General features: G+C 48.1%; 1 protein-coding gene across 1 annotated transcript in view; it reads right to left on the bottom strand.

The window, feature by feature from the left end:
* Positions 1-25,020, bottom strand: part of BUB3 (BUB3 mitotic checkpoint protein) — a 57,759-nt gene that overhangs the window by 20,540 nt on the left and 12,199 nt on the right. Inside the window, exons 3-4 of the mRNA XM_063962138.1 lie at positions 19,056-19,125; positions 2,533-2,684 (exon numbers count right to left, since the gene is read on the bottom strand). Coding sequence (XP_063818208.1) covers positions 2,533-2,684; positions 19,056-19,125 — 222 coding nt within the window. The remainder of the gene's footprint in view (positions 1-2,532; positions 2,685-19,055; positions 19,126-25,020) is intronic.

Below are 25,020 nucleotides of genomic sequence, written 5' to 3'. Positions count from 1 at the left end.
GGGAAGCGGCTCTGCACCTCGTAAGGCCGGTGACCGCCCCCCCCCCCCCCATCCCCCATCCCCCCCTAACTCCCACGGTGCAGGTATGCTGTTACCCAGACAGCATACCGAAAATAAAAATAAAAAGTTTAAAAAGACAACTCTCTGGAGCTGCAGAGATGTGCATCCTCTCCTGAGGGCACTTTTTTCTAAACTGCCTGTGGGAGGGGGCATAGAGGGGAGGAGCCAGCAGACCCAGTTGAAGAAATTTAAAGTGCACTGGCTCCTTTGGACCCCGTTTTACCCCATCGTACTAGATTACCCCAATATCTCTTATGGATGCTAGAGAAATATCACACAGTCCTTCCCCACTGTCCACCCTGCACATAAGTCACCACATATTTCCACTAATGTGCAGATACTAACAATATACACTATGATAAATGTGGACAACTGCAAGGCAAGATTCCAAAATCATCATGGTGGTGGATGGGATCTATAAACATTTATTAACAGTTATACCTGTATAGCATCAGCATATTCCTTTGTGCTTTACGGTTAGGGACAAACCATGATAAAACAAGACTGGGTAATAACAGAAGAGGTACTTTGCCTACTGGCGGCTACCTAATTACCAATTCTGCCGCGCTGTGTGGATTTCTGCAAAAGCTGCAAAATGTCAGAAAAACAGTGTGTGCAGTGATTGTTAGTCAGTGCCAACAACCCCTGTCCATTCCCAACAAGCAGCGACTCCCCCAAAGTAATCAGTTTTTGTACCAGAAATCTCAGTGACTGGGCGGCAATTAGGAGGATAAGTACTCTTGTCCACTTTGCCTGGTGGTAGATCGTTCAGTAATAAAATACCTCTTTAGGTAGAGACCTATACACATAGGGGTCAACCCAATTAGATGAGTGTTTCTCGCCAACGCAAGTCAGCGCGGCAACTGCCGTCCTTTCCAGCCGGCCAAAGTCACACAAAACTACTAGTAGCCCCACAGGGCTACGAGCACTTTTGTGCTACTTCGGGATGCAAGATGAAACGCTGCGCCAAGGGCAACTCGTACCCTTTGCATTTAATTGGACTGACCCCGTAGAGGCCTTTTGCATGCAGCACAATGTACCGCTGCGTATCATTACAACGTTTGGCTGTGTATACATCTACCAGATCCGTTACCCTGAACATCTCATTATTCCTGAGCAACACTATTTTTGCAAGGAAAAAACTAGAGACACCCTAACTCCAGTGCGTTTGGAACATAAAGAAGTTCAGTTTGATGGTAGCATAACTACAACAGCCAACATACCAAGTAATGAGGGCCATACATCTACAGCCAGATTCCCCGTTCTGCTGATGTGATCAGTGGACACCTGCGATCCGTTGGGGTAAATCGAAAAAAAAAAAAAAGCAGCTTGTTAAAAATCCCTTATCATTTTTGGGTGGGAATCAGCGAATTGCAGATTTCCAACATGTGGGATTTCCCCTATCCAGGCAACGAGAGAAGAGGGAATTGCTCCCATACTCCCCTATTGTACAGTATGAGCCCCCTAAGCCTATTACAAACCATGCCCAGAGATGTAGTGCTACACAGCTGCGAGCCAGAAGGATATAAAACATAATGCCAAACTGCATACACACACGGCTAACTGACAAGTGAAAGGGTTATAATCAACCGGCATCAGCAAGCCAGTTGGAGGAAAATTATAAATGGAGGCAGTGGCGCCAGCCACTTTACACTAATGCCACAGGTACGACTTCTGCCACCATTACCAAGACATACAGCTACTACAGCGCACATGCAAGAAAAAGAACAGCCCTAATGAAACAATCTCGCAGAGAATCCTAAATCTTCTTTACAAACTGGTGTCACACCTGGATTGGAAGTAGTCTTTCTACCCAGCAGGCTCATCAATCACCCCAAACCAGCCTGTCAAGCAGCCGAGTGGGTGGACACATTTATCAGGAGTATGGAGAGAGAAGGAGGAGAAAAAAAAAAAAAAAGAAGAAACCTGACATGCCGGGCTGTCTGAACCAATAGGTAGGCGGTTTCCTAGTGGCCGTCTATTATATGCTGTCCTGTCAGCTATTCATCACCGGCTTTTACTGGCCACATACACCCATAAATCAAACCAAGAAACAATGCAATTATTCTGCTCCGCACAAAGGTCTCGCCAGAAGTAGATTCAGTCGTGATGGGGTAAAAATGACGGCCATTTAGATGGAGTGCAGGGCCTGTAATGATGGTTCCAAACTGGCCAGTATATTTAAGAGGAAGCACAGGCACAGAAGTGCTGTGTTGATTTACTGGAAGGAAAAGCTTTCCTGCTTCATCTTGACACAGTAACTTAGCGGAAAATATGAAGAGGAGAAGGATGTAATAACTTAAATGCTAGCGCTATAATCTTTTGTGAGGTCTGCGGAAGAAACAATTGGTTTTAGTCTAGCTCTGAATTACACTTCAGAAATACGATGGAAAGGCAGGCAGCAATGCAGCAGAACGCAGGTTACAGCATGGCGTGTACAATGCAGCGCTGAGATTTACAGGTAACACAAACCTTATCTGGCTGAGAGAATGTACCAGCATTGCATGGGGTCCGGGGGTCCCATAATTTCACAGTCTGATCCCAACTCCCAGTAACCATCACATTCACCTCGGGGCAAAATTCGACACATCGGATGGGGGCATCATGACTCCCAACCATAGTTTCTGCAACAACAAAAAAAAATACAAAAATCAATAGAGGTTTGGGGATAGGTATTCGTACTTTATAAATGAATAATACTGAACGTCCCAGCATCCTATCTCAGATCGAGAAGCAAATTAATATTTTCCAGACAGTAGCAGAGATCACAACATTTTTATGCTTTTACAGAGGCATCTTTTGGCAGAAATACCATATGTATATACACACACACCATAGTTTTACTTAAATTCCAATTTATATAAAAATAAAAAAAATATATAATAATATCTAAGTGACATTAATACCTAAAAACACTGAAAATTGTGAGATCACTAAGGAATAATAATTCAAAATAATACTTCCATTAAATCCTTGTTTCAGAATTCCCTGGAGAACACACCTTAAGAATGCCATTACACACACAAAAAAAAAATAAGAATTTACTTACCGATAATTCTATTTCTCATAGTCCGTAGTGGATGCTGGGGACTCCGTAAGGACCATGGGGAATAGCGGCTCCGCAGGAGACTGGGCACATCTAAAGAAAGCTTTAGGACTATCTGGTGTGCACTGGCTCCTCCCCCTATGACCCTCCTCCATGCCTCAGTTAGGATACTGTGCCCGGACGAGCGTACACAATAAGGAAGGATTTTGAATCCCGGGTAAGACTCAAACCAGCCACACCAATCACACCGTATAACCTGTGATCTGAACCCAGTTAACAGCATGATAACAGAGGAGCCTCTGAAAGATGGCTCACAACAATAATAACCCGATTTTTGTAACAATAACTATGTACAAGTATTGCAGACAATCCGCACTTGGGATGGGCGCCCAGCATCCACTACGGACTATGAGAAATAGAATTATCGGTAAGTAAATTCTTATTTTCTCTAACGTCCTAAGTGGATGCTGGGGACTCCGTAAGGACCATGGGGATTATACCAAAGCTCCCAAACGGGCGGGAGAGTGCGGATGACTCTGCAGCACCAAATGAGAGAACTCCAGGTCCTCCTCAGCCAGGATATCAATTTTGTATAATTTTACAAACGCATTTGCTCCTGACCAAGTAGCTGCTCGGCAAAGTTGTAAAGCCGAGACCCCTCGGGCAGCCGCCCAAGATGAGCCCACCTTCCTTGTGGAGTGGGCATTTACAGATTTTTGGCTGTGGCAGGCCTGCCACAGAATGTGCAAGCTGAATTGTACTACAAATCCAACGAGCAATAGTCTGCTTAGAAGCAGGAGCACCCAGCTTGTTGGGTGCATACAGGATAAACAGCGAGTCAGATTTCCTGACTCCAGCCCTCCTGGAAACATATTTTCAGGGCCCTGACAACGTCTAGCAACTTGGAGTCCTCCAAGTCCCTAGTAGCCGCAGGCACCACCAATAGGTTGGTTCAGGTGAAACGCTGAAACCACCTTAGGGAGAAACTGAGGACGAGTCCTCAATTCCGCCCTGTCCGAATGGAACATCAGATAAGGGCTTTTTTAGGATAAAGCCGCCAATTCTGACACGCGCCTGGCCCAGGCCAGGGCCAACAGCATGACCACTTTCCATGTGAGATATTTTAAGTCCACAGATTTAAGTGGTTCAAACCAATGTGACTTTTGGAACCCAAAACTACATTGAGATCCCAAAGTGCCACTGGAGGCACAAAAGGAGGCTGTATATGCAGTACCCCTTTTACAAACGTCTGAACTTCAGGGACTGAAGCTAGTTCTTTTTGGAAGAAAATTGACAGGGCCGAAATTTGAACCTTAATGGACCCCAATTTCAGGCCCATAGACACTCCTGTTTGCAGGAAATGTAGGAATCGACCCAGTTGAATTTCCACCGTCGGGCCTTACTGGCCTCGCACCACGCAACATATTTTCGCCAATTGCGGTGATAATGTTTTTTGCGGTTACATCCTTCCTGGCTTTGATCAGGATAGGGATGACTTCATCCGGAATGCCTTTTTTTCCTTAAGGATCCGGCGTTCAACCGCCATGCCGTCAGACGCAGCCGCGGTAAGTCTTGGAACAGACAGGGTCCTTGCTGGAGCAGGTCCCTTCTTAGAGGTAGAGGCCACGGATCCTCCGTGAGCATCTCTTGAAGTTCCGGTTACCAAATCCTTCTTGGCCAATCCGGAGCCACGAATATAGTGCTTACTCCTCTCCATCTTACCAATCTCAGTACCTTGGGTATGAGAGGCAGAGGAGGGAACACATACCCTGACTGGTACACCCACGGTGTTACCAGAGCGTCTACAGCTATTGCCTGAGGGTCCCTGGACCTGGCGCAATACCTGTCGAGTTTTTCCCAACGGTTTATAATCATGTGGAAGACTTCTGGGTGAAGTCCCCACTCTCCCGGGTGGAGGTCGTGCTGAGGAAGTCTGCTTCCCAGTTGTCCACTCCCGGAATGAATACTGCTGACAGTGCTATCACATGATTTTCCGCCCAGCAAAGAATCCTTGCAGCTTCTGCCATTGCCCTCCTGCTTCTTGTGCCACCCTGTGTTTACGTGGGTGACTGCCGTGATGTTGTCCGACTGGATCAACACCGGCTGACCTTGAAGCAGAGGTTGCTAAGCTTAGAGCATTGTAAATGTCCCTTAGCTTCAGGATATTTATGTGAAGTGATGTCTCCAGGCTTGACCATAAGTCCTGGACATTCCTACCCTGTGTGACTGCTCCCCAGCCTCGCAGGCTGGCATCCGTGGTCACCAGGACCCAGTCCTGAATGCCGAATCTGCGGCCCTCTAGAAGATGAGCACTCTGCAACCACCACAGGAGGGACACCCTTGTCCCTGGTGACAGGGTTATCCGCTGATGCATCTGAAGATGCGACCCGGACCATTTGTCCAGCAGGTCCCTCTGGAAAGTTCTTGCGTGGAATCTGCCGAATGGGATTGCTTCGTAGGAAGCCACCATTTTTACCCAGAACCCTTGTGCATTGATGCACTCTTGGTTCGGTTTTAGGAGGTTCCTGACTAGCTCGGATAACTCCCTGGCTTTCTCCTCCGGGAGAAACACCTTCTTTCTGGACTGTGTCCAGGATCATCCCTAGGAACAGAAGACAAGTCGTCGGAACCAGCTGCGATTTTGGAATATTGAGAATCCAATCGTGCTGCCGCAACACTACCTGAGATAGTGCTACACCGATCTCCAGCTGTTCCCTGGATCTTACCCTTATCAGGGAATCGTCCAAGTAAAGGATAATAATAATTTACTTACCGATAATTCTATTTCTCGTAGTCCGTAGTGGATGCTGGGGACTCCGTCAGGACCATGGGGTTTAGCGGCTCCGCAGGAGACAGGGCACAATAATAAAAGCTTTAGGATCAGGTGGTGTGCACTGGCTCCTCCCCCTATGACCCTCCTCCAAGCCTCAGTTAGGATACTGTGCCCGGACGAGCGTGCATAATAAGGAAGGATATTGAATCCCGGGTAAGACTCATACCAGCCACACCAATCACACCGTACAACCTGTGATCTGAACCCAGTTAACAGTATGATAACAACGAAGGAGCCTCTGAAAAGATGGCTCACAACAAGAATAACCCGATTTTTGTAACAATAACTATGTACAAGTATTGCAGACAATCCGCACTTGGGATGGGCGCCCAGCATCCACTACGGACTACGAGAAATAGAATTATCGGTAAGTAAATTCTTATTTTCTCTAACGTCCTAAGTGGATGCTGGGGACTCCGTCAGGACCATGGGGATTATACCAAAGCTCCCAAACGGGCGGGAGAGTGCGGATGACTCTGCAGCACCGAATGAGAGAACTCCAGGTCCTCCTCAGTCAGGGTGTGCCCCTGACCAAGTAGCAGCTCGGCAAAGTTGTAAAGCCGAGACCCCTCGGGCAGCCGCCCAAGATGAGCCCACTTCCTTGTGGAATGGGCTTTTACTGATTTTGGCTGTGGCAAGCCTGCCACAGAATGTGCAAGCTGAATTGTACTACAAATCCAGCGAGCAATCGTCTGTTTAGAAGCAGGAACACCCATCTTGTTGGGTGCATACAGGCTAAACAGCGAGTCAGATTTTCTGACTCCAGTCGTCCTGGAAACATATATTTTCAGGGCCCTGACAACGTCAAGTAACTTGGAGTCCTCCAAGTCCCTAGTAGCCGCAGGTACCACAATAGGTTGGTTCATGTGAAAAACAGAAAACACCTTAAGGAGAAATTGAGGACGAGTCCTCAATTCTGCCCTGTCAGAATGAAAAATTAAGTAAGGGCTTTTATATGATAAAGCCGCCCATTCTGACACACGCCTGGCTGAAGCCAGGGCTAATAGAATCTTCACCTTCCATGTGAAATATTTTAATTCCACAGTGGTGAGTGGATCAAACCAATGTGACTTTAGGAAACTCAAAACAACATTGAGATCCCAAGGTGCCACTGGGGGCACAAAAGGAGGCTGTATATGCAGTACCCCTTTTACAAACGTCTGAACTTCAGGCACTGAAGCCAGTTCTTTCTGGAAGAAATTCGACAGGGTCAAAATTTGAACCTTAATGGACCCTAATTTTAGGCCCATAGACGGTCCTGTTTTCAGGAAATGTAGGAACGACCCAGTTGGAATTCCTCTGTAGGGACCTTCTTGGCCTCACACCACGCAACATATTTTCGCCAAATGCGGTGAAAATGTTTTGCGGTTACATCCTTCCTGGCTTCGACCAGGGTAGGGATGACTTCATCTGGAATGCCCTTTCAGGATCCGGCGTTCAACTGCCATGCCGTCAAACGCAGCCGCGGTAAGTCTTGGAACAGACAAGGCCCCTGCTGGAGCAGGTCCTTTCTTAAAGGTAGAGGCCACGGTTCTTCCGTGAGCATCTCTTGAAGTTCCGGGTACCAAGTCCTTCTTGACCCATCCGGAACCACGAGTATCGTTCTTACTTATCTCCTTCTTATGATTCTCAGTACTTTTGGTATGAGATGCATAGGAGGGAACACATACCCTGACTGGTACACCCACAGTGTTACCAGAGCGTCCACCGCTATTGCCTGAGGGTCCCTTGACCTGGCGCAATATTTGTCTAGTTTTTTGTTCAGGCGGGACGCCAACATGTCCATCTTTGGTTTTTCCCAACGGTTTACAATCATGTGGAAGACTTCCCGCTGAAGTCCCCACTCTCCCGGGTGGAGGTTATGCCTGCTGAGGAAGTCTGCTTCCCAGTTTTCCACTCCCGGAATTAACACTGCTGAGAGTGTTATCACATGATTTTTCGCCCAGCTTAGAATCCTTGCAGTTTCTGCCATTTCCCTCCTGCTTCATGTGCCGCCCTGTCTGTTTACGTGGGCGACTGCCGTGATGTTGTCCCACTGGATCAATACCGGCTGACCTTGAAGCAGAGGTCTTGCTAAGCTTAGAGCCTTGTAAATTGCCCTTAGCTCCAGTATATTTATGTGGAGAGAAGTCTCCAGACTTGATCACACTCCCTGGAAATTTTTTCCTTGTGTGACTGCTCCCCAGCCACTCAGGCTGGCATCCGTGGTCACCAGGACCAAGTCCTGAATGTCGAATCTGCGGCCCTTTCATAGATGAGCACTCTGCAGCCACCGCAGAAGAAAACACCCTTGTCCTTGGAGACAGGGTTATCCGCTGATGCATCTGAAGATGCGATCCGGACCATTTTCCCAGCAGATTCCACTGAAAGGTTCTTGCGTGAAATCTACCGAATGGGATCGCTTTGTAAGAAACCACCATTTTTCACAGGACCCTTGTGCAATGATGCACTGATACTTTTCCTGGTTTTAGGAGGTTCCTGACTAGCTCGGATAACTCCCTGGCCTTCTTCTCCGGGAGAAAACATCCTTTTCTGGACTGTGTCCAGAATCATTCCTAGGAACATTAGACGTGTCGTCGGAAAAAACTGCGATTTTGGAATATTTAGAATCCACTCGTGCTGTCGTAGAACTACTTGAGATAGTGCTACTCCGACCGCCAACTGTTCTCTGGACCTTGCCCTTATCAGGAAAGCGTCCATATTTCTTTTAAGAAGAATCATCATTTCGGCCATTACCATGGTAAAGACCCGGGGTGCCGTGGACAATCCAAACGGCAGCGTCTGAACTGATAGTGACAGTTCTGTACCACGAACCTGAGATACCCTTGGTGAGAAGGGCAAAATTTGGACATGTAGGTAAGCGTCTCTGATATCCAGTGACACCATATCGTCCTGGTTCGCTATCACTGCTCTGAGTGACTCCATCTTGATTTGAACCCTTGTATGTAATTGTTCAAATCTTTTAGATCTCACCGAGCCGTTTGGCTTCAGTACCACAATATAGTGTGGAATAATACCCCTTCCCTTGTTGTAGGAGGGGTACTTTGATTATCACCTGCTGGGAATACAGCCTGTGAATTTTTTCCCAATACTGCCTCCCTGTCGGAGGGAGACGTTGGTAAAGCAGACTTCAGGAACTTGTGAGGGGAAGACGTCTCGAATTTCCAATGTACACCTGGGATACTACGTGTAGGATCCAGGAGTCCACTTGCGAGTGAGCCCACTGCGTGCTGAAACTCTTGAGATGACCCCCCACCGCACCTGAGTCCGCTTGTATGGCCCCAGCGTCATGCTGCGGACTTGGCAGAAGCTGTGGAGGACTTCTGTTCCTGGGAATGGGCTGCCTGCTGCAGTCTTCTTCCCTTTCCTCTAACCCTGGGCAGATATGACTGGCCTTTTGCCCGCCTGCCTTTATGGGTACGAAAGGACTGAGACTGAAAAGACTGTGTCCTTTTCTGCTGAGATGTGACTTGGGGTAACAAAAGTGGATTTTCCAGCTGTTGCCATGGCCACCAGGTCCGATGGACCGCCCCTTTATACGGCAATACTTCCATGTGCCGTCTGGAATCTGCATCACCTGACCCCTGTCATGTCTATAAACATCGTCTGGCAGATATGGACATCACATCTACTCTTGATGCCAGAATGCGCATCTCGCATATATAGAAATGCATCCTTAAAATGCTCTATAGTCAATAAAATATTGTTCCTGTCAAGGGTATCAATATTTTCAGTCAGGAAATCCGACCAAGCCCCCCCAGCGCTGCACATTCAGGCTGAGGCGATTGCTGGTCGTAGTATAACACCAGTATGTGTGTATATACTTTTTAGGATATTTTTCAGCTTCCTATCAGCTGGCTCTTTGAGGGCGGCCGTATCTGGAGACGGTAACGCCACTTGTTCTTATAAGCGTGTGAGCGCCTTATCCACTCTAAGGTGCGTTTCCCAACTCGCCCTCACTTCTGGCGGGAAAGGGTATACCTCCAATAATTTTCTATCAGAGGAAACCCACGTATCATCACACACTTTAATTTATCCGATTCAGGAAAAACTACAAGTAGATTATTCCCACCCTACATAATACCCTTATTTGTGGTACTTGTAGTATCAGAAATATGTAACACCTCCTTCATTGCCCTTAACATGTAACGTGTGGCCCTAAAGGAAAATACGTTTGTTTCTTCACCGTCGACACTGAAGTCAGTGTCCGTGTCTGTGTCGACCAACTGAGGTAAATGGGCGTTTTTACAAGCCCCTGACGGTGTCTGAGACGCCTGGACAGGTACTAATTTGTTTGCCGGCCGTCTCATGTCGTCAACCGACCTTGCATCGTGTTGACATTATCACGTAATTCCTAAATAAGCCATCCATTCCGGTGTCGACTCCCTAGAGAGTGACATCACCAATACAGGCAATTTGCTCCGCCTCCTCACCAACATCGTCCTCCTACATGTCGACACACACGTACCGACACAGCACACACACAGGGAATGCTCTGATAGAGGACAGGACCCCACTAGCCCTTTGGGGAGACAGAGGGAGAGTTTGCCAGCACACACCAAAAACGCTATAATTATACAAGTGTTTTCCCTTATAGCATTTTCACATATGTAATCATATCGCCAAATAAGTGCCCCCCCCTCTCTGATTTAACCCTGTTTCTGTAGTGCAGTGCAGGGGAGAGCCTGGGAGCCTTCCTCACAGCAGAGCTGAGCAGGAAAATGGCGCCGTGTGCTGAGGAGAATAGGCCCCGCCCCCTAAAACGGCGGGCTCTTCTCCCGGAGTTTGTGAGATCTGGCAGGGGTTAAATACATCCATATAGCCTCAAGGGCTATATGTGATGTATTTTAGCCATAAAAAAGGTATAATACATTGCTGCCCAGGGCGCCCCCCCCCAGCGCCCTGCACCCTCAGTGACCGCTGGTATGAAGTGTGCTGACAACAATGGCGCACAGCTGCAGTGCTGTGCGCTACCTTATGAAGACTGAAAGTCTTCTGCCGCCTGTTTCTGGACCTCTGGACCTCTTCAACTTCGGCATCTGCAAGGGGGGTCGGCGGCACGGCTCCGGGACGAACCCCAGGGTGAGACCTGTGTTCCGACTCCCTCTGGAGCTAATGGTGTCCAGTAGCCTAATAAGCAAATCCATCCTGCACGCAGGTGAGTTTACTTCTCTCCCCTAAGTCCCTCGTAGCAGTGAGCCTGTTGCCAGCAGGACTCACTGAAAATAAAAAACCTAACTTAAACTTTTATTCTAAGCAGCTCAGGAGAGCCACCTAGATTGCACCCTTCTCGGCCGGGCACAAAGATCTAACTGAGGCTTGGAGGAGGGTCATAGGGGGAGGAGCCAGTGCACACCACCTGATCCTAAAGCTTTTATTATTGTGCCCTGTCTCCTGCGGAGCCGCTAAACCCCATGGTCCTGACGGAGTCCCCAGCATCCACTTAGGACGTTAGAGAAAACTAAAATTCCCTTCCTTCGAAGGAATATCATCATTTCGGTCATTACTTCAGTAAAGACCCGGGGTGCCGTGGCCCATCCCTACGGCAGCGTCTGAACTGATAGTGACAGTTCTGTACCATAACCTGAGATACCCTTGGTGAGAAGGGTAAATTTTGACATAAAGGTAAGCATCCTTGATGTCCCGAGACCTCATGTAGTCCCCTTCTTCCAGGTTTGCAATCACTGCTCTGAGTGACTCAATTTTGAATTTGAAACTCTGTATGTAAGTGTTCAAAGATTTTAGATTTTAAAATCGGTCTCACCGAGCCGTCTGGCTTCGGTACCACAATAGTGTGGAATAATACCCCGTTCCCTGTTGCAGGAGGGGTACCTTAATTATCACCTGCTGGGAATACAGCTTGTGAATGGCTTCCAAAACTGCCTCCCTGTCAGCGGGAGACGTCGGTAAAACAGACTTTTTGGAAACGGCGAGGGGAATATGTCTCGAATTCCAATTTGTACCCCTGAAAATATTACCTGAAGGATCCAGGGGTCTACTTGCGAGTGAGCCCACTACGCACTGAAATTCATTGAGAACGGGCCCCCACCGTGCCTGAACTTGTAAAGCCCTAGCGACATACTGAGGGCTTTGCAGAGGCAGAAAAGGGTTTCTGTTCCTGGGAACTGGCTAATCTCTGCAGCCATTTTCCTCTCCCTCTGTCACGTGCAGAAAAGAGGAACCCTTTTGTCCGCTTGCCAACCAGGACTGCGCCTGATAATACGACGTCTTATTTTGAGAGGCGACCAGGGGTACATCCCCCTTTTTTTTTTTTTTTGTAAGGCAATACTTCCAAATGCCGTTTGGAATCCGCATCACCTGACCATTTTACTGGTAGAATTGGACAACGCACTTATACTTGATGCCATTCGGCAAACATTCCGCTGTGCATCATGCATTTTTTAATTGCTCTATAGGCAATAATATACTGTCCTTATCTAGGATATCAATATTTCCAGTCAGGGAATCCGACCACGCCAACCCAGCACTGCACATCCAGGCTGAGGCGATTGCTGGTCGCAGTATAACACCAGTATGTGTGTAAATACATTTTAGGATACCCTCCTGCTTTCTATCAGCAGGATCCTTAAGGGCGGCCATCTCAGGAGAGGATAGAGCCCTTGTTCTTACAAGCGTGTGAGCGCCTTATCCCCCCTAGGGGGTGTTTCCCAACGCACCCTAACCTCTGGCGGGAAAAGGTATACTGCCAATAACTTTTTAGAAATTATCAATTGTTATCGGGGGGAAACCCACGCATCATCACACACCTCATTTTATTTCTCAGATTCAGGAAAACTACAGGAAGTTTTTCCTCACCAAACATAATACCCCTTTTTTTGGTGGTATTCATATTATCAGAAAAGTGTAAACATTTTCCATTGCCTCAATCATGCAATGTGTGGCCCTATTGGAAATCACGGTTGTCTCTTCACCGTCGACACAGGAGTCAGTATCCGTGTCGGCGTCTGTATCTGAGGTAACGGGCGCTTTAGAGCCCCTGTATGAGACGTCTGGACATGCACAAGCTGAGTAGCCGGCTGTCTCATGTCAACCACTGTCTTTTATACAAAGCCGACACTGTCACGCAATTTCAACAGTACATCCACTCAGGTGTCGACCCCCTAGGGGGTGACAACACTATTACAGACACTCTACTCCGTCTCCACATCATTTTTCTCCTCATACATGTCGACACAAACGTACCGACACACAGCACACACACACAGGGAATGCTCTGATAGAGGACAGGACCCCACTAGCCCTTTGGGGAGACAGAGGGAGAGTTTGCCAGCACACACCAGAGCGCTATATATATATACACAGGGATAACCTTATATAAGTGTTTTTCCCTTTATAGCTGCTGTATTGTTTATACTGCGCCTAATTTGTGCCCCTCTCTCTTTTTTAACCCCTTTCTGTAGTGTAGTGACTGCAGGGGAGAGCCAGGGAGCTTCCCTCCAACTGAGCTGTGAGGGAAAATGGCGCCAGTGTGCTGAGGAGATAAGGACGCCGAGAAAGGGGCGGAGCCTATCATCCGTTTTTCTGTATGTTTTGGCAGGGGTTAAATGCATCCATATAGCCCAGGAGTTATATGTGATGCATTTATTTTAGCCATAAAAGATTTTTATCGATATTGCGTCTCAGGGCGCTGCCCCCCCAGCGCCCTGCACCCTCAGTGACCGGAGTGTGAAGTGTGCTGAGAGCAATGGCGCACAGCTGCGGTGCTGTGCGCTACCTTATCTGAAGACAGGATCGTCTTCTGCCGCCGATTTTCCGGACCTCTTCGCTCTTCTGGCTCTGTAAGGGGGCCGGCGGCGCGGCTCCGGGACCCATCCAGGCTGAACCTGTGATCGTCCCTCTGGAGCTAATGTCCAGTAGCCTAAGAAACCCAATCCACTCTGCACGCAGGTGAGTTCGTTTCTTCTCCCCTTAGTCCCTCGATGCAGTGAGCCTGTTGCCAGCAGGTCTCACTGAAAATAATAAACCTAAACTAAAACTTTCACAAAGAGCTCAGGAGAGCCCCTAGTGTGCACCCTTCTCGTCGGGCACAGAAATCTAACTGAGGCTTGGAGGAGGGTCATAGGGGGAGGAGCCAGTGCACACCAGATAGTCCTAAAGCTTTCTTTAGATGTGCCCAGTCTCCTGCGGAGCCGCTATTCCCCATGGTCCTTACGGAGTCCCCAGCATCCACTTAGGACGTTAGAGAAATATATATATTTCAGAATCCTGGACATCATGTATTAGTACTGATCCAAGACATTGAAGACTGATGATTACCGGCCAAAAGGACTCATTTAGTTTCTGATCAAAAATAGAAAGGAGGATTTTTGGTCACTTGCTGTTGAATTCTTTTCTCTTAAGTATGCTGTGGGAAGCTGGACAATGGGATTGCAGGTTGGCTGGAGGAGTTGCACTTATATTGGGGTGGTCTTCTGGTTGCCAGCGGCCGGTCTCCCGGCGCCCACCATACTGGCGCTGGAATACCGACATCTTTTCTCCCTCTTGGGGGTCCACAACCCCCTTGGAGGGAGAATAGATAGCGTGGCGCGCGTAGCACGCCCGCAAGGGGCTCTTTTGCACTCACCCAGCTGTCGGTATGCTGGCGGTCGTGTTTCCGGCGCCGGTGTGCTGGTCGCTGGGACCCCGACCGCCGGCAAACCATACCACACCCCTTATATTGAACTGTAGCTTTAAAAAAAAAAGAAAAAAAAGGAAGAACTTCTCACCCCAGCAACCCAATGACATTTATAAAAAAAAAAAAGTCAAGAACCCAAGCCTTGCATTGGCTGCGCGTGAGGTAGGGAACGAAGTGTCCCACAGCCTGCTTCAGAGAAAAGAATTCAGTGGTAAGTGGCCAAAACTCCTCTTTTCTCTTTCAGCAAGGCTGGTGGAACACTGGACAGTGGCATGTTTTACAGTCACCCCCCAGGAGAGGGAACACTCAGGCTGCCTGACTAGAGAACTGTACGCCCAAAGTAGGTGTACCGTAGGCGAAAATATGAAAACTGTAAAAACGAACAAACACGTGGACAGATGAACAGGTAGCTGCACAACAGGCCTGTTCCGCCGATGACCTGTGTGGCGCAGCCAAAGAGGCAGTCACCACCCTAGTGGAATGCGCTGACACCCGGTCACCCCACACTAGAATAGGCACAAGTGATGACCAAGAGGATCCAACACACAATGGTCTACTTTGTAGCTGACCAACTACATTTGTGTGTGTTGCAAAGAACCTGTGCGGTGTACAAAAGAAGTCTTGCCCAAGTAATTCAGCAGAGCTCGGACTACGTCTAGCAGACCCAGATCATCCCGGTCTCAGGAAGTCGCCAACTGAGAAAAACCAGGATTCCTGGTTTAAGTGGAAAGCTGAAATAACTTTAGACTGGAACATATGAACCGTACTGAGAACTGCTCTATTGTCATGGTAGAAGATAAAAGGCGGCTTGCAAGAAAAATCCCTCAACTCGGAAACACGATGTGCTGAGGCTGAGCCATAAAGACGACCTGCTTTCAAGTAACAAACTTAAGATCCGCTGAACCTAAAGGCTAAAATGGAGCATGTTTGAGAGTCGATCCCACGGTGCTACCAGTGGATGAAATGGTGGTTGAATACGTATCAGGCCCTGTAAATAGATTTGGTCCTCTGGGGAAATTGAAAAAAAAAAAAAGAGAGAGCTAAACGCCACTGTAAATAAACGGACAGGGCCAAAATCTGTACTTTCAAAGAACAAAGCTTTAAACTTGCCTCCAGGCCCCCTGCAGGAAGACCAATAAACAAAAAGAGGCAAAACTTGGGGAGGTATAAAGCCTTTTCTGTTCACACCACAAGATGTAGATTTTCCACACTCTGTGGTAATTGCGTGACAAAGTCGGTTTCTGGCTGCAGCAGGTCTGGTCAAAGTGGAAGACTCCACCCTGGACCTACTGAGATTGAGAATGACAGCATACCTCAACCAGCGTTACCAGTCTGGAGCCACTGCGTAAGCCAGCGGCTCCCTGGATCTAGCACAAAACATTGGAACTTTGAAGTTGTGTCTAGAGGCCACGAGATTCACTTACGGTAGGCCCTACTTTCAAACTAACTTTTGGAAGACCTACGGATTGAGAGGGATCCGGATTGAAAGTCGACAGTAACTAGGTTGACAATGTCTAGGTCGACCACTATTGGTCGACATGTTCTAGGTCGACAGGTCAAAAGGTCGACATGAGTTTTTCACAATTTTTTCCTTTTTTTGAACCTTTTCATACTTAACGATCCACGTGGACTACGATTGGAACGATAATCTGTGCCGAGTGAAGCGGAAGCAGAGCGAAGGCACCATGCCCGAAGCATGGCGAGCGAAGCGAGCCATGCGAGGGGACGCGGTGCACTAATTGGGGTTCCCGGTCACTCTACGAAGAAAACGACACCAAAACAACATTAAAAACTCATGTCGACCTTTTGACCTGTCGACCTAGAACATGTCGACCTAAAGACCCTGTCGACCTAGACCCCCTGTCGACCTAGTTACTGTCGACCAATATTGGTCGACCTAGTTACTGTCGACTTTCAATACCACACCCGGATTGAGAGACCACTCTCAATTGCCTATGAGCACCGCTGAGATTGCTAGCACAAAGGGCTCTGCCCAAGTAGTGATTTGGGCTGCCACACTGTCTCTCCCTGGTAATTTAAATGTCACTGCCATGGCATTGTCCGACTGAATACTAACTGGCCAGTCAGGATGAACTGGGCCCCCAAGAGTCAGAAAAATGGCTCAGAACTCGAGCATATTGATTGACAGAGCAGTCTCTGCCAGGAAGCAAAGGACATAGAGACGAAGATGTAATGTCATGACACCCCATCCTAGGAAACACACGTCCATGGTCATAAAGACCAAGAACCGTGCTTGGCTGAGCCACCAATGGAGAGGACTGATGAGCATGGTCAGGCAGAACCAGAAACTGAGACGAGAGGTATTTTGAAGAATCCCTGAGGTCAATGCTGTATCATCTGGAAATGATGCCCAGCACCGAGGCATCTGTAGATGACTCCACCCAATGGTCTCCGACTGGAGCAACAAACCCCAACTTGTGACCAGACTGAGTGGAGACAGACCCCATCAGTCATCTCCAGAGCCTTGGCCCCAGAAAATCTGCCCTTAGAAGCCAAACCCCTGCCAGAGAGAAGTGGCCTTTGGCAGACAGACCTCTAGTGGATGCTCAAACCCGAAAGGAGATATGAAAAGCGCATAAATGCAGACCCCACTGTTTAAGGGTGGCCACCAGAATAAAAAAGCCAGAACCTATAAAAATGGATTTGAGACAACCTTCCAAAAATTTTTATATAGTGGATCTTTAAAGGAAGTCAAGCCCTGAATATTAAGAGCTGTGTGTTTAGCAAAACACGCCACTGCAGCGTCAACCTTGGGCCGCAGTTCCCACTTGTATATGATCTACTGGAAGTGGATACTGAAGTAAATTTGCGAGTAACTGAGAACTTTTTATCCGGCGCCTTCAAGACCTCCTCAATGAGATTGGAGAGATCCGGAGAAGACGGAAAAAGTAACAAACCTTCTTGCTAAAGCAGCACAGAAAAAACTAGCTAAAAAGTATAATAAAATGACAAACAAAACTAAACTACAACAAAGGGCTGCAGAGCAGACCCTGAAAACATGCCCTACTCTGTAGGCACCTAAAGAACACTGGCATTATTGGGTTGCAGGGGGAGAAGCTTCCTTTTAAAGCTACAGTTTAATTTAAGTGCCAACTCCAGCCCCAACCTGCAATCCCATGGTCTAGTGTCCTTCAGCATTGATGAAAGAAAACCTAATCCCTTGTACTCTACCAGTACTGAAATAATCAATCCTGAGGTGAGTAATGTGTGTGAACAGCTAGACTCAGAGCATGGCATTTTACATGGTCCACAGGGAGACAGGTATTGATGTGTTGCATACCTGATCAACAATGTATCGCATCCTCCTCAACCCTTACCCGAATGCAATCACGCAGACTGTCTGAGGCCTGAGGCATATGCCTTGTGGCAAACAAAGCCAGTTTTTACCTATGCCAGTAAGTCTTCACGCTAGGCTGTTTTAGCGCAGCACCCTGTACTATTTTTAAAGGGCAAAATGCACCCTGCTAAAACAGCCTGCCCGCTGACACCTCGTGAATACATGCCGTGTGCACACACACACGCACGCATCTATTCATATTAAAGGGACAGCTTCGTTAAGTGCTGAGCCCATCCAAATTAATTATGCCAATGGCTGTGGTTGAGGGGGCCACACCGCACCCAATATTAATACTGGCAGGACTGTGCCCCCTCTCTGGCCGATCGTGACCCCTTTTCGGACACATGCGGGCCAAAAGTGAGTGCAAACGTACTGCCCCTGCACCACGCTCACATCCTGTCAGGAACACTACCAGTGGTTCCCAAACTCGGTCCACAAGAGTACTAACAGTCTAGATCAAAAAGACACGCATGGCTCAACACAGATGGTTAAATCATATTGACTGAGGTCTCCTGTGGCCAAGCACGGCTATACTTGAAACCTGGACCGTTAGTGATCCTTGAGCATAGAGTTTGGGAATCACTGATCTATGCCACTGTCCATGAGAACTAATGTCGCAACCTCTACAATTTTTGCGAAGAGCTAGCAAACCAAAAATCTTTTTGCCTTTGCATCTGCTTTCCAAACCTTGAGCCGAAGGGCTCAGCCAACCAGGAACACTGAAGCTGAATTCTGGCCACAAACTGATCAGCAACCAGAGCCGGATCTGCATCCTGCATGCACGGTCATTACTATAAATATGGCCCTGTGTCCTTGTTTCTATACATACCTGGGTGACCTCCTGCTGCTGCTACTACGGTCTGTGGGCCGCCATATAAACAATTAGTGGCATTGTATTACGGAGAGACTGCACGCAGCGGGATGACAGTAAATAGCAAGATCTCAGACAAGACTGCACTCCAAATAAAAATCATTACGTGATGGGCAATAGTGCAAGCTGAGGAAGCAGGAAGGACTGACACTCACCTGAAGATGGCCATTGCTTCATTATTATTAGTGCCTAGATAAATACAAGTATAAAACAAATGAAGTAACACTGCTGTACACACACACACACACTTACCCCCATCTGTATTCAAGTCACGCATCTTTAACTGCTGATCCAAGCCCCCACTCCAGGCATGGGTAGGATCCTGTAAAACAGTATTAATAAAATAAAGCAGAAAAAAAATAAAAATAATAATAATAATAATAATAATAATAATAAGATTTTAAACCTACCGGTAAATTTTTCTCCTAGTCCGTAGATGATGCTGGGGACTCTGTAAGGACCATGGGGTATAGACGGGCTCCGCAGGAGACATGGGCACTATAAAGAACTTTTAGTATGGGTGTGCACTGGCTCCTCCCTTTATGCCCCTCCTCCAGACCTCAGCTAGAGAACTGTGCCCAGAGGAGATGGACAATATGAGGAAAGGATTTTGTTAATCTAAGGGCAAGATTCATACCAGCCCACACCAATCATACCATATAACCTGGAATACACGCAACCAGTTAACAGTATGAACAAAAAACAGTATCAGTCAAAGACCGATTCCAACTGTAACATAACCCTTATGAAAGCAACAACTATATACAAGTCTTGTAGATGCAGTCCGCACTGGGACGGGCGCCCAGCATCCTCTACGGACTAGGAGAAAAAGATTTACCGGTAGGTTTAAAATCTTATTTTCTCTTACGTCCTAGAAGGATGCTGGGGACTCCGTAAGGACCATGGGGATTATACCAAAGCTCCCAACCAGGCGGGAGAGTGCGGATGACTCTGCAGCACCGACTGAGCAAACGCAAGGTCCTCATCAGCCAGTGTATCAAACTTGTAGAATTTAGCAAAAGTGTTTGAACCCGACCAAGTAGCTGCTCGGCAAAGCTGTAATGCTGAGACGCCTCGGGTAGCCGCCCAAGAAGAGCCCACCTTCCTAGTGGAATGGGCCTTTACCGAATTTGGTAACGGCAATCCGGCCGTCGAATGAGCCTGCTGAATCATGTTACAGATCCAGCAAGCAATAGTCTGCTTAGAAGCAGGAGCGCCAACCTTGTTGGCCGCATACAGGACAAACAGAGCCTCTGTTTTCCTAACCCTAGCCATCCTGGCTACATAAATCTTTAAGGCCCTGACTACATCCAGGGACTTGGAGTCCTCCCAGTCCTCCGTAGCCACAGGCACCACAATAGGTTGGTTCATATGAAATGAAGAAACCACCTTAGGCAAAAATTGAGGACGTGTCCTCAATTCTGCTCTATCCACATGGAAAATCAAATAGGGGCTCTTGTGGGACAAGGCCGCCAATTCGGACACCCGCCTTGCAGATGCCAAGGCCAATAACATGACCACCTTCCACGTGAGAAATTTTAATTCCACTGTTTGAAGAGGTTCAAACCAGTGAGATTTCAGGAAACTTAACACCACGTTAAGGTCCCACGGTGCCACTGGGGGCACAAAGGGGGGCTGGATGTGCAGCACTCCCTTCACAAACGTCTGGACTTCTGGGAGAGAAGCCAATTCCCTCTGAAAGAATATAGATAGGGCCAAAATCTGTACCTTAATGGAGGCTAACTTCAGGCCCATATCCACTCCTGTCTGTAGAAAGTGGAGAAACCGGTCCAGATGGAAATCTTCCGTAGGAGCATTCTTGGCTTCACACCAAGATACATACTTCCTCCAGATACGGTGATAATGCTTTGCGTCACCTCCTTCCTAGCCTTTATCAGAGTAGGGATAACTTCCTCCGGAATACCTTTCCCAGCTAGGATTCGGTGTTCAACCGCCATGCCGTCAAACGTAACCGCGGTAAGTCTTGGAACACACATGGCCCCCTGCTGTAACAGGTCCTCCCTGAGAGGAAGAGGCCACGGATCTTCTGTGAGCATTTCCTGAAAATCTGAGTACCAGGCCTTTCGAGGCCAATCTGGGACAATGAGTAAGGTCTGCATTCTTCTTTGTCTTATGATTCTCAATATTTTTGAGATGAGAGGAGGAAATACACCGACTGAAACACCCATGGTGTCACCAGGGCGTCTACTGCTACTGCCTGAGGGTCCCGAGACCTGGCACAATACCTCCGAAGCTTTTTGTTGAGGCGTGATGCCATCATGTCTATTTGAGGAATTCCCCAAAGACTTGTTATCTCTGCAAAAACTTCTTGATGAAGTCCCCACTCTCCCGGATGGAGATAGTGTCTGCTGAGAGAGTCTGCTTCCCAGTTGTCCACTCCCGGAATGAAGACAGCTGACAGAGCGCTTACGTGATTTTCCGCCCAGCGAAGAATCCTGGCGGCTTCCGCCATCGCCACTCTGCTCCTTGACCCGCCTTGGCGGTTTACATGAGCCACGGCTCTGCGACGTTGTCTGATTGAATCAGAACCAGTAGGTCGCGAAGAAGACTCTCCGCTAGTCATAGGCCGTTGTATATGGCCCTCAATTCCAGTATGTTGATGTGTAGACAAGCCTCCTGGCTTGACCATAGTCCCTGAAAATTTCTTCCTTGTGTGACTGCTCCCCATCCTCGGAGGCTCGCGTCCGTGGTCACCAGAACCCAGTCTTGAATGCAGAATTTGCGACCCTCTAGAAGGTGAGCCCTCTGCAGCCACCACAGGAGAGACACCCTGGCCCTGGGGGACAGGATTATTTTCTGATGTATTTGTAGATGGGACCCGGACCACTTGTCCAGAAGGTCCCACTGAAAAGTCCTCGCATGAAACCTGCCGAAGGGGATGGCCTTGTAGGCTGCCACCATTTTCCCCAGAACTCGAGTGCATTGATGAACAGACACTCTTTTTGTTTTAAGCAGGTCTCTGACCATGTTCTGGAGATCCTGGGCTTTTTCCAATGGGAGAAAAACCCTCTTTTGTTCCGTGTCCAGAATCATGCCTAGGAATGATAGCCGAGTCGTTGGAACCAATTGTGACTTTGGCAGATTCAGAATCCAACCGTGCTGTTGCAGCACTTTTAGGGAGAGCGACACGCTCTTCAGCAACTGGTCTCTCAATCTCACCTTTATCAGGAGATCGTCCAAGTATGGGATAATTGCGACTCCCTGCCTGCGCAGGAGCACCATCATCTCTGCCAATACCTTGGTGAAAATCCTCGTGGCCGTGGAAAGCCCAAACGGCAACGTCTGAAACTGGTAATGACAGTCCTGTACAGCGAATCTCAGGTACTCCTGATGAGGGGGGTATATGGGGACATGAAGGTATGCATCTTTTATGTCCAGTGACACCATCAAATCCCCCCCTTCCAGGCTGGATATTACAGCTCGGAGCGATTCCATCTTGAATTTTTAACTTTTTCAAGTACAGGTTCAGGGATTTTAGATTTAAAATGGGTCTGACCGAACCATCCGGCTTCGGGACCACAAACAGGGTTGAATAATACCCTTTTCCCTGTTGGACCAGGGGAACCTTGACCACCACTTGCTGTTGACACAGCTTTTGATTTGCAGCTAACACTACTTCCCTCCCCTTGGGTGAAGCTGGCAAGGCCGACTTGAAAAATCGGCGAGGGGGCACCTCTTCGAATTCCAGCTTGTAGCCTTGGGAAACAATTTCCATCACCCAAGGATCCACGTCTGAAAGAATCCAGATCTGGCTGAAAAGTCGAAGGCGCGCCCCCACTGGTGCGGAATCCCTTAGGGGAGCCCCAGCGTCATGTGGTGGATTTTGTAGAAGCCGGGGAGTACTTCTGCTCCTGGGAACTAGCCAAAGCAGGTGTTCTCTTTCCTCTATCCTTACCTCTGGCAAGGAAGGAGGAGCCCCGACCTCTTCTGGATTTATGCGACCGAAAGGACTGCATCTGATACTGTGGAGTTTTCTTTTGCTGTTGGGGAACAAAAGGTAGATTTACCCGCGGTAGCGGTGGCAACCAGGTCCGCGAGCCCCTCCCCAAACAACACTTCACCCTTTTAAGGTAAAACCTCCATATGCTTCTTCGAGTCTGCATCACCCGTTTTGCGTATTGGCGGGTCCATAGAGCTCGTCTCGCAGAAATAGCCATGGCATTGGCTCTGGAACCCAGCAGAACAACGTCTCTTTGTGCGTCCCTCATATATAAGACTGCGTCTTTAATGTGGGCTAAGGTTAATAAAATAAGAATTTACTTACCGATAATTCTATTTCTCGGAGTCCGTAGTGGATGCTGGGGTTCCTGAAAGGACCATGGGGAATAGCGGCTCCGCAGGAGACAGGGCACAAAAAGTAAAGCTTTCCGATCAGGTGGTGTGCACTGGCTCCTCCCCCTATGACCCTCCTCCAAGCCTCAGTTAGGTACTGTGCCCGGACGAGCGTACACAATAAGGGAGGAATTTTGAATCCCGGGTAAGACTCATACCAGCCACACCAATCACACCGTACAACTTGTGATCAAACCCAGTTAACAGTATGATAACAGAGGAGCCTCTGAAAGATGGCTTCCTAAACAATAACCCGAATTTGTTAACAATAACTATGTACAATTATTGCAGATAATCCGCACTTGGGATGGGCGCCCAGCATCCACTACGGACTCCGAGAAATAGAATTATCGGTAAGTAAATTCTCATTTTCTCTATCGTCCTAGTGGATGCTGGGGTTCCTGAAAGGACCATGGGGATTATACCAAAGCTCCCAAACGGGCGGGAGAGTGCGGATGACTCTGCAGCACCGAATGAGAGAACTCCAGGTCCTCCTTAGCCAGAGTATCAAATTTGTAAAATTTTACAAACGTGTTCTCCCCTGACCACGTAGCTGCTCGGCAAAGTTGTAATGCCGAGACCCCTCGGGCAGCCGCCCAAGATGAGCCCACCTTCCTTGTGGAGTGGGCCTTTACAGATTTAGGCTGTGGCAGGCCTGCCACAGAATGTGCAAGTTGGATTGTGCTACAGATCCAACGAGCAATCGTCTGCTTAGACGCAGGAGCACCCATCTTGTTGGGTGCATACAATATAAACAACGAGTCAGATTTTCTGACTCCAGCTGTCCTTGCAATATATATTTTTAATGCTCTGACAACGTCCAGTAACTTGGAGTCCTCCAAGTCACTTGTAGCCGCAGGCACTACAATAGGCTGGTTCAGATGAAATGCTGACACCACCTTAGGGAGAAAATGCGGACGAGTCCGCAGTTCTGCCCTGTCCGAATGGAAAATCAGATATGGGCTTTTGTAAGATAAAGCTGCCAGTTCTGACACTCTCCTGGCCGAAGCCAGGGCTAGTAACATGGTCACTTTCCATGTGAGATATTTTAAACCACCTTTTTTAGTGGTTCAAACCAATGAGATTTTAGAAATTCCAAAACCACATTGAGATCCCACGGTGCCACTGGAGGCACCACAGGAGGCTGTATATGCAGCACTCCCTTAACAAAAGTCTGGACTTCAGGAACTGAAGCCAATTCTTTTTGAAAGAAAATCGACAGGGCCGAAATTTGAACCTTAATAGATCCCAATTTGAGACCCATAGACAATCCTGATTGCAGGAAATGTAGGAATCGACCCAGTTGAAATTCCTCCGTCGGAGCACTCCGATCCTCGCACCACGCAACATATCTTCGCCAAATGCGGTGATAGTGTTGCACGGTTACTTCCTTCCTTGCTTTAATCAAAGTAGGAATGACTTCTTCCGGCATGCCTTTTTCCTTTAGGATCCGGCGTTCAACCGCCATGCCGTCAAACGCAGCCGCGGTAAGTCTTGAAACAGACAGGGACCCTGCTGAAGCAAGTCCCTCCTTAGAGGTAGAGGCCACGGATCTTCCGTGATCATCTCTTGAAGTTCCGGGTACCAAGTCCTTCTTGGCCAATCCGGAACCACTAGTATCGTTCTTACGCCTCTTTGCCGTATAATTCTCAATACTTTTGGTATGAGAGGCAGAGGAGGAAACACATACACCGACTGGTACACCCAAGGCGTTACCAGCGCGTCCACAGCTATTGCCTGCGGATCTCTTGACCTGGCGCAATACCTGTCCAGTTTTTTGTTGAGGCGAGACGCCATCATGTCCACCATTGGTCTTTCCCAACGGGTTACCAGCATGTGGAAAACTTCCGGATGAAGTCCCCAC

Source organism: Pseudophryne corroboree, chromosome 3 (genome assembly GCF_028390025.1).
Source record: "Pseudophryne corroboree isolate aPseCor3 chromosome 3, aPseCor3.hap2, whole genome shotgun sequence".
In the NCBI taxonomy this organism is placed as follows: domain Eukaryota; kingdom Metazoa; phylum Chordata; class Amphibia; order Anura; family Myobatrachidae; genus Pseudophryne; species Pseudophryne corroboree.
Note: the sequence above shows the minus strand (reverse complement) of the source record. Positions and strands in the feature narration are given on the sequence as shown.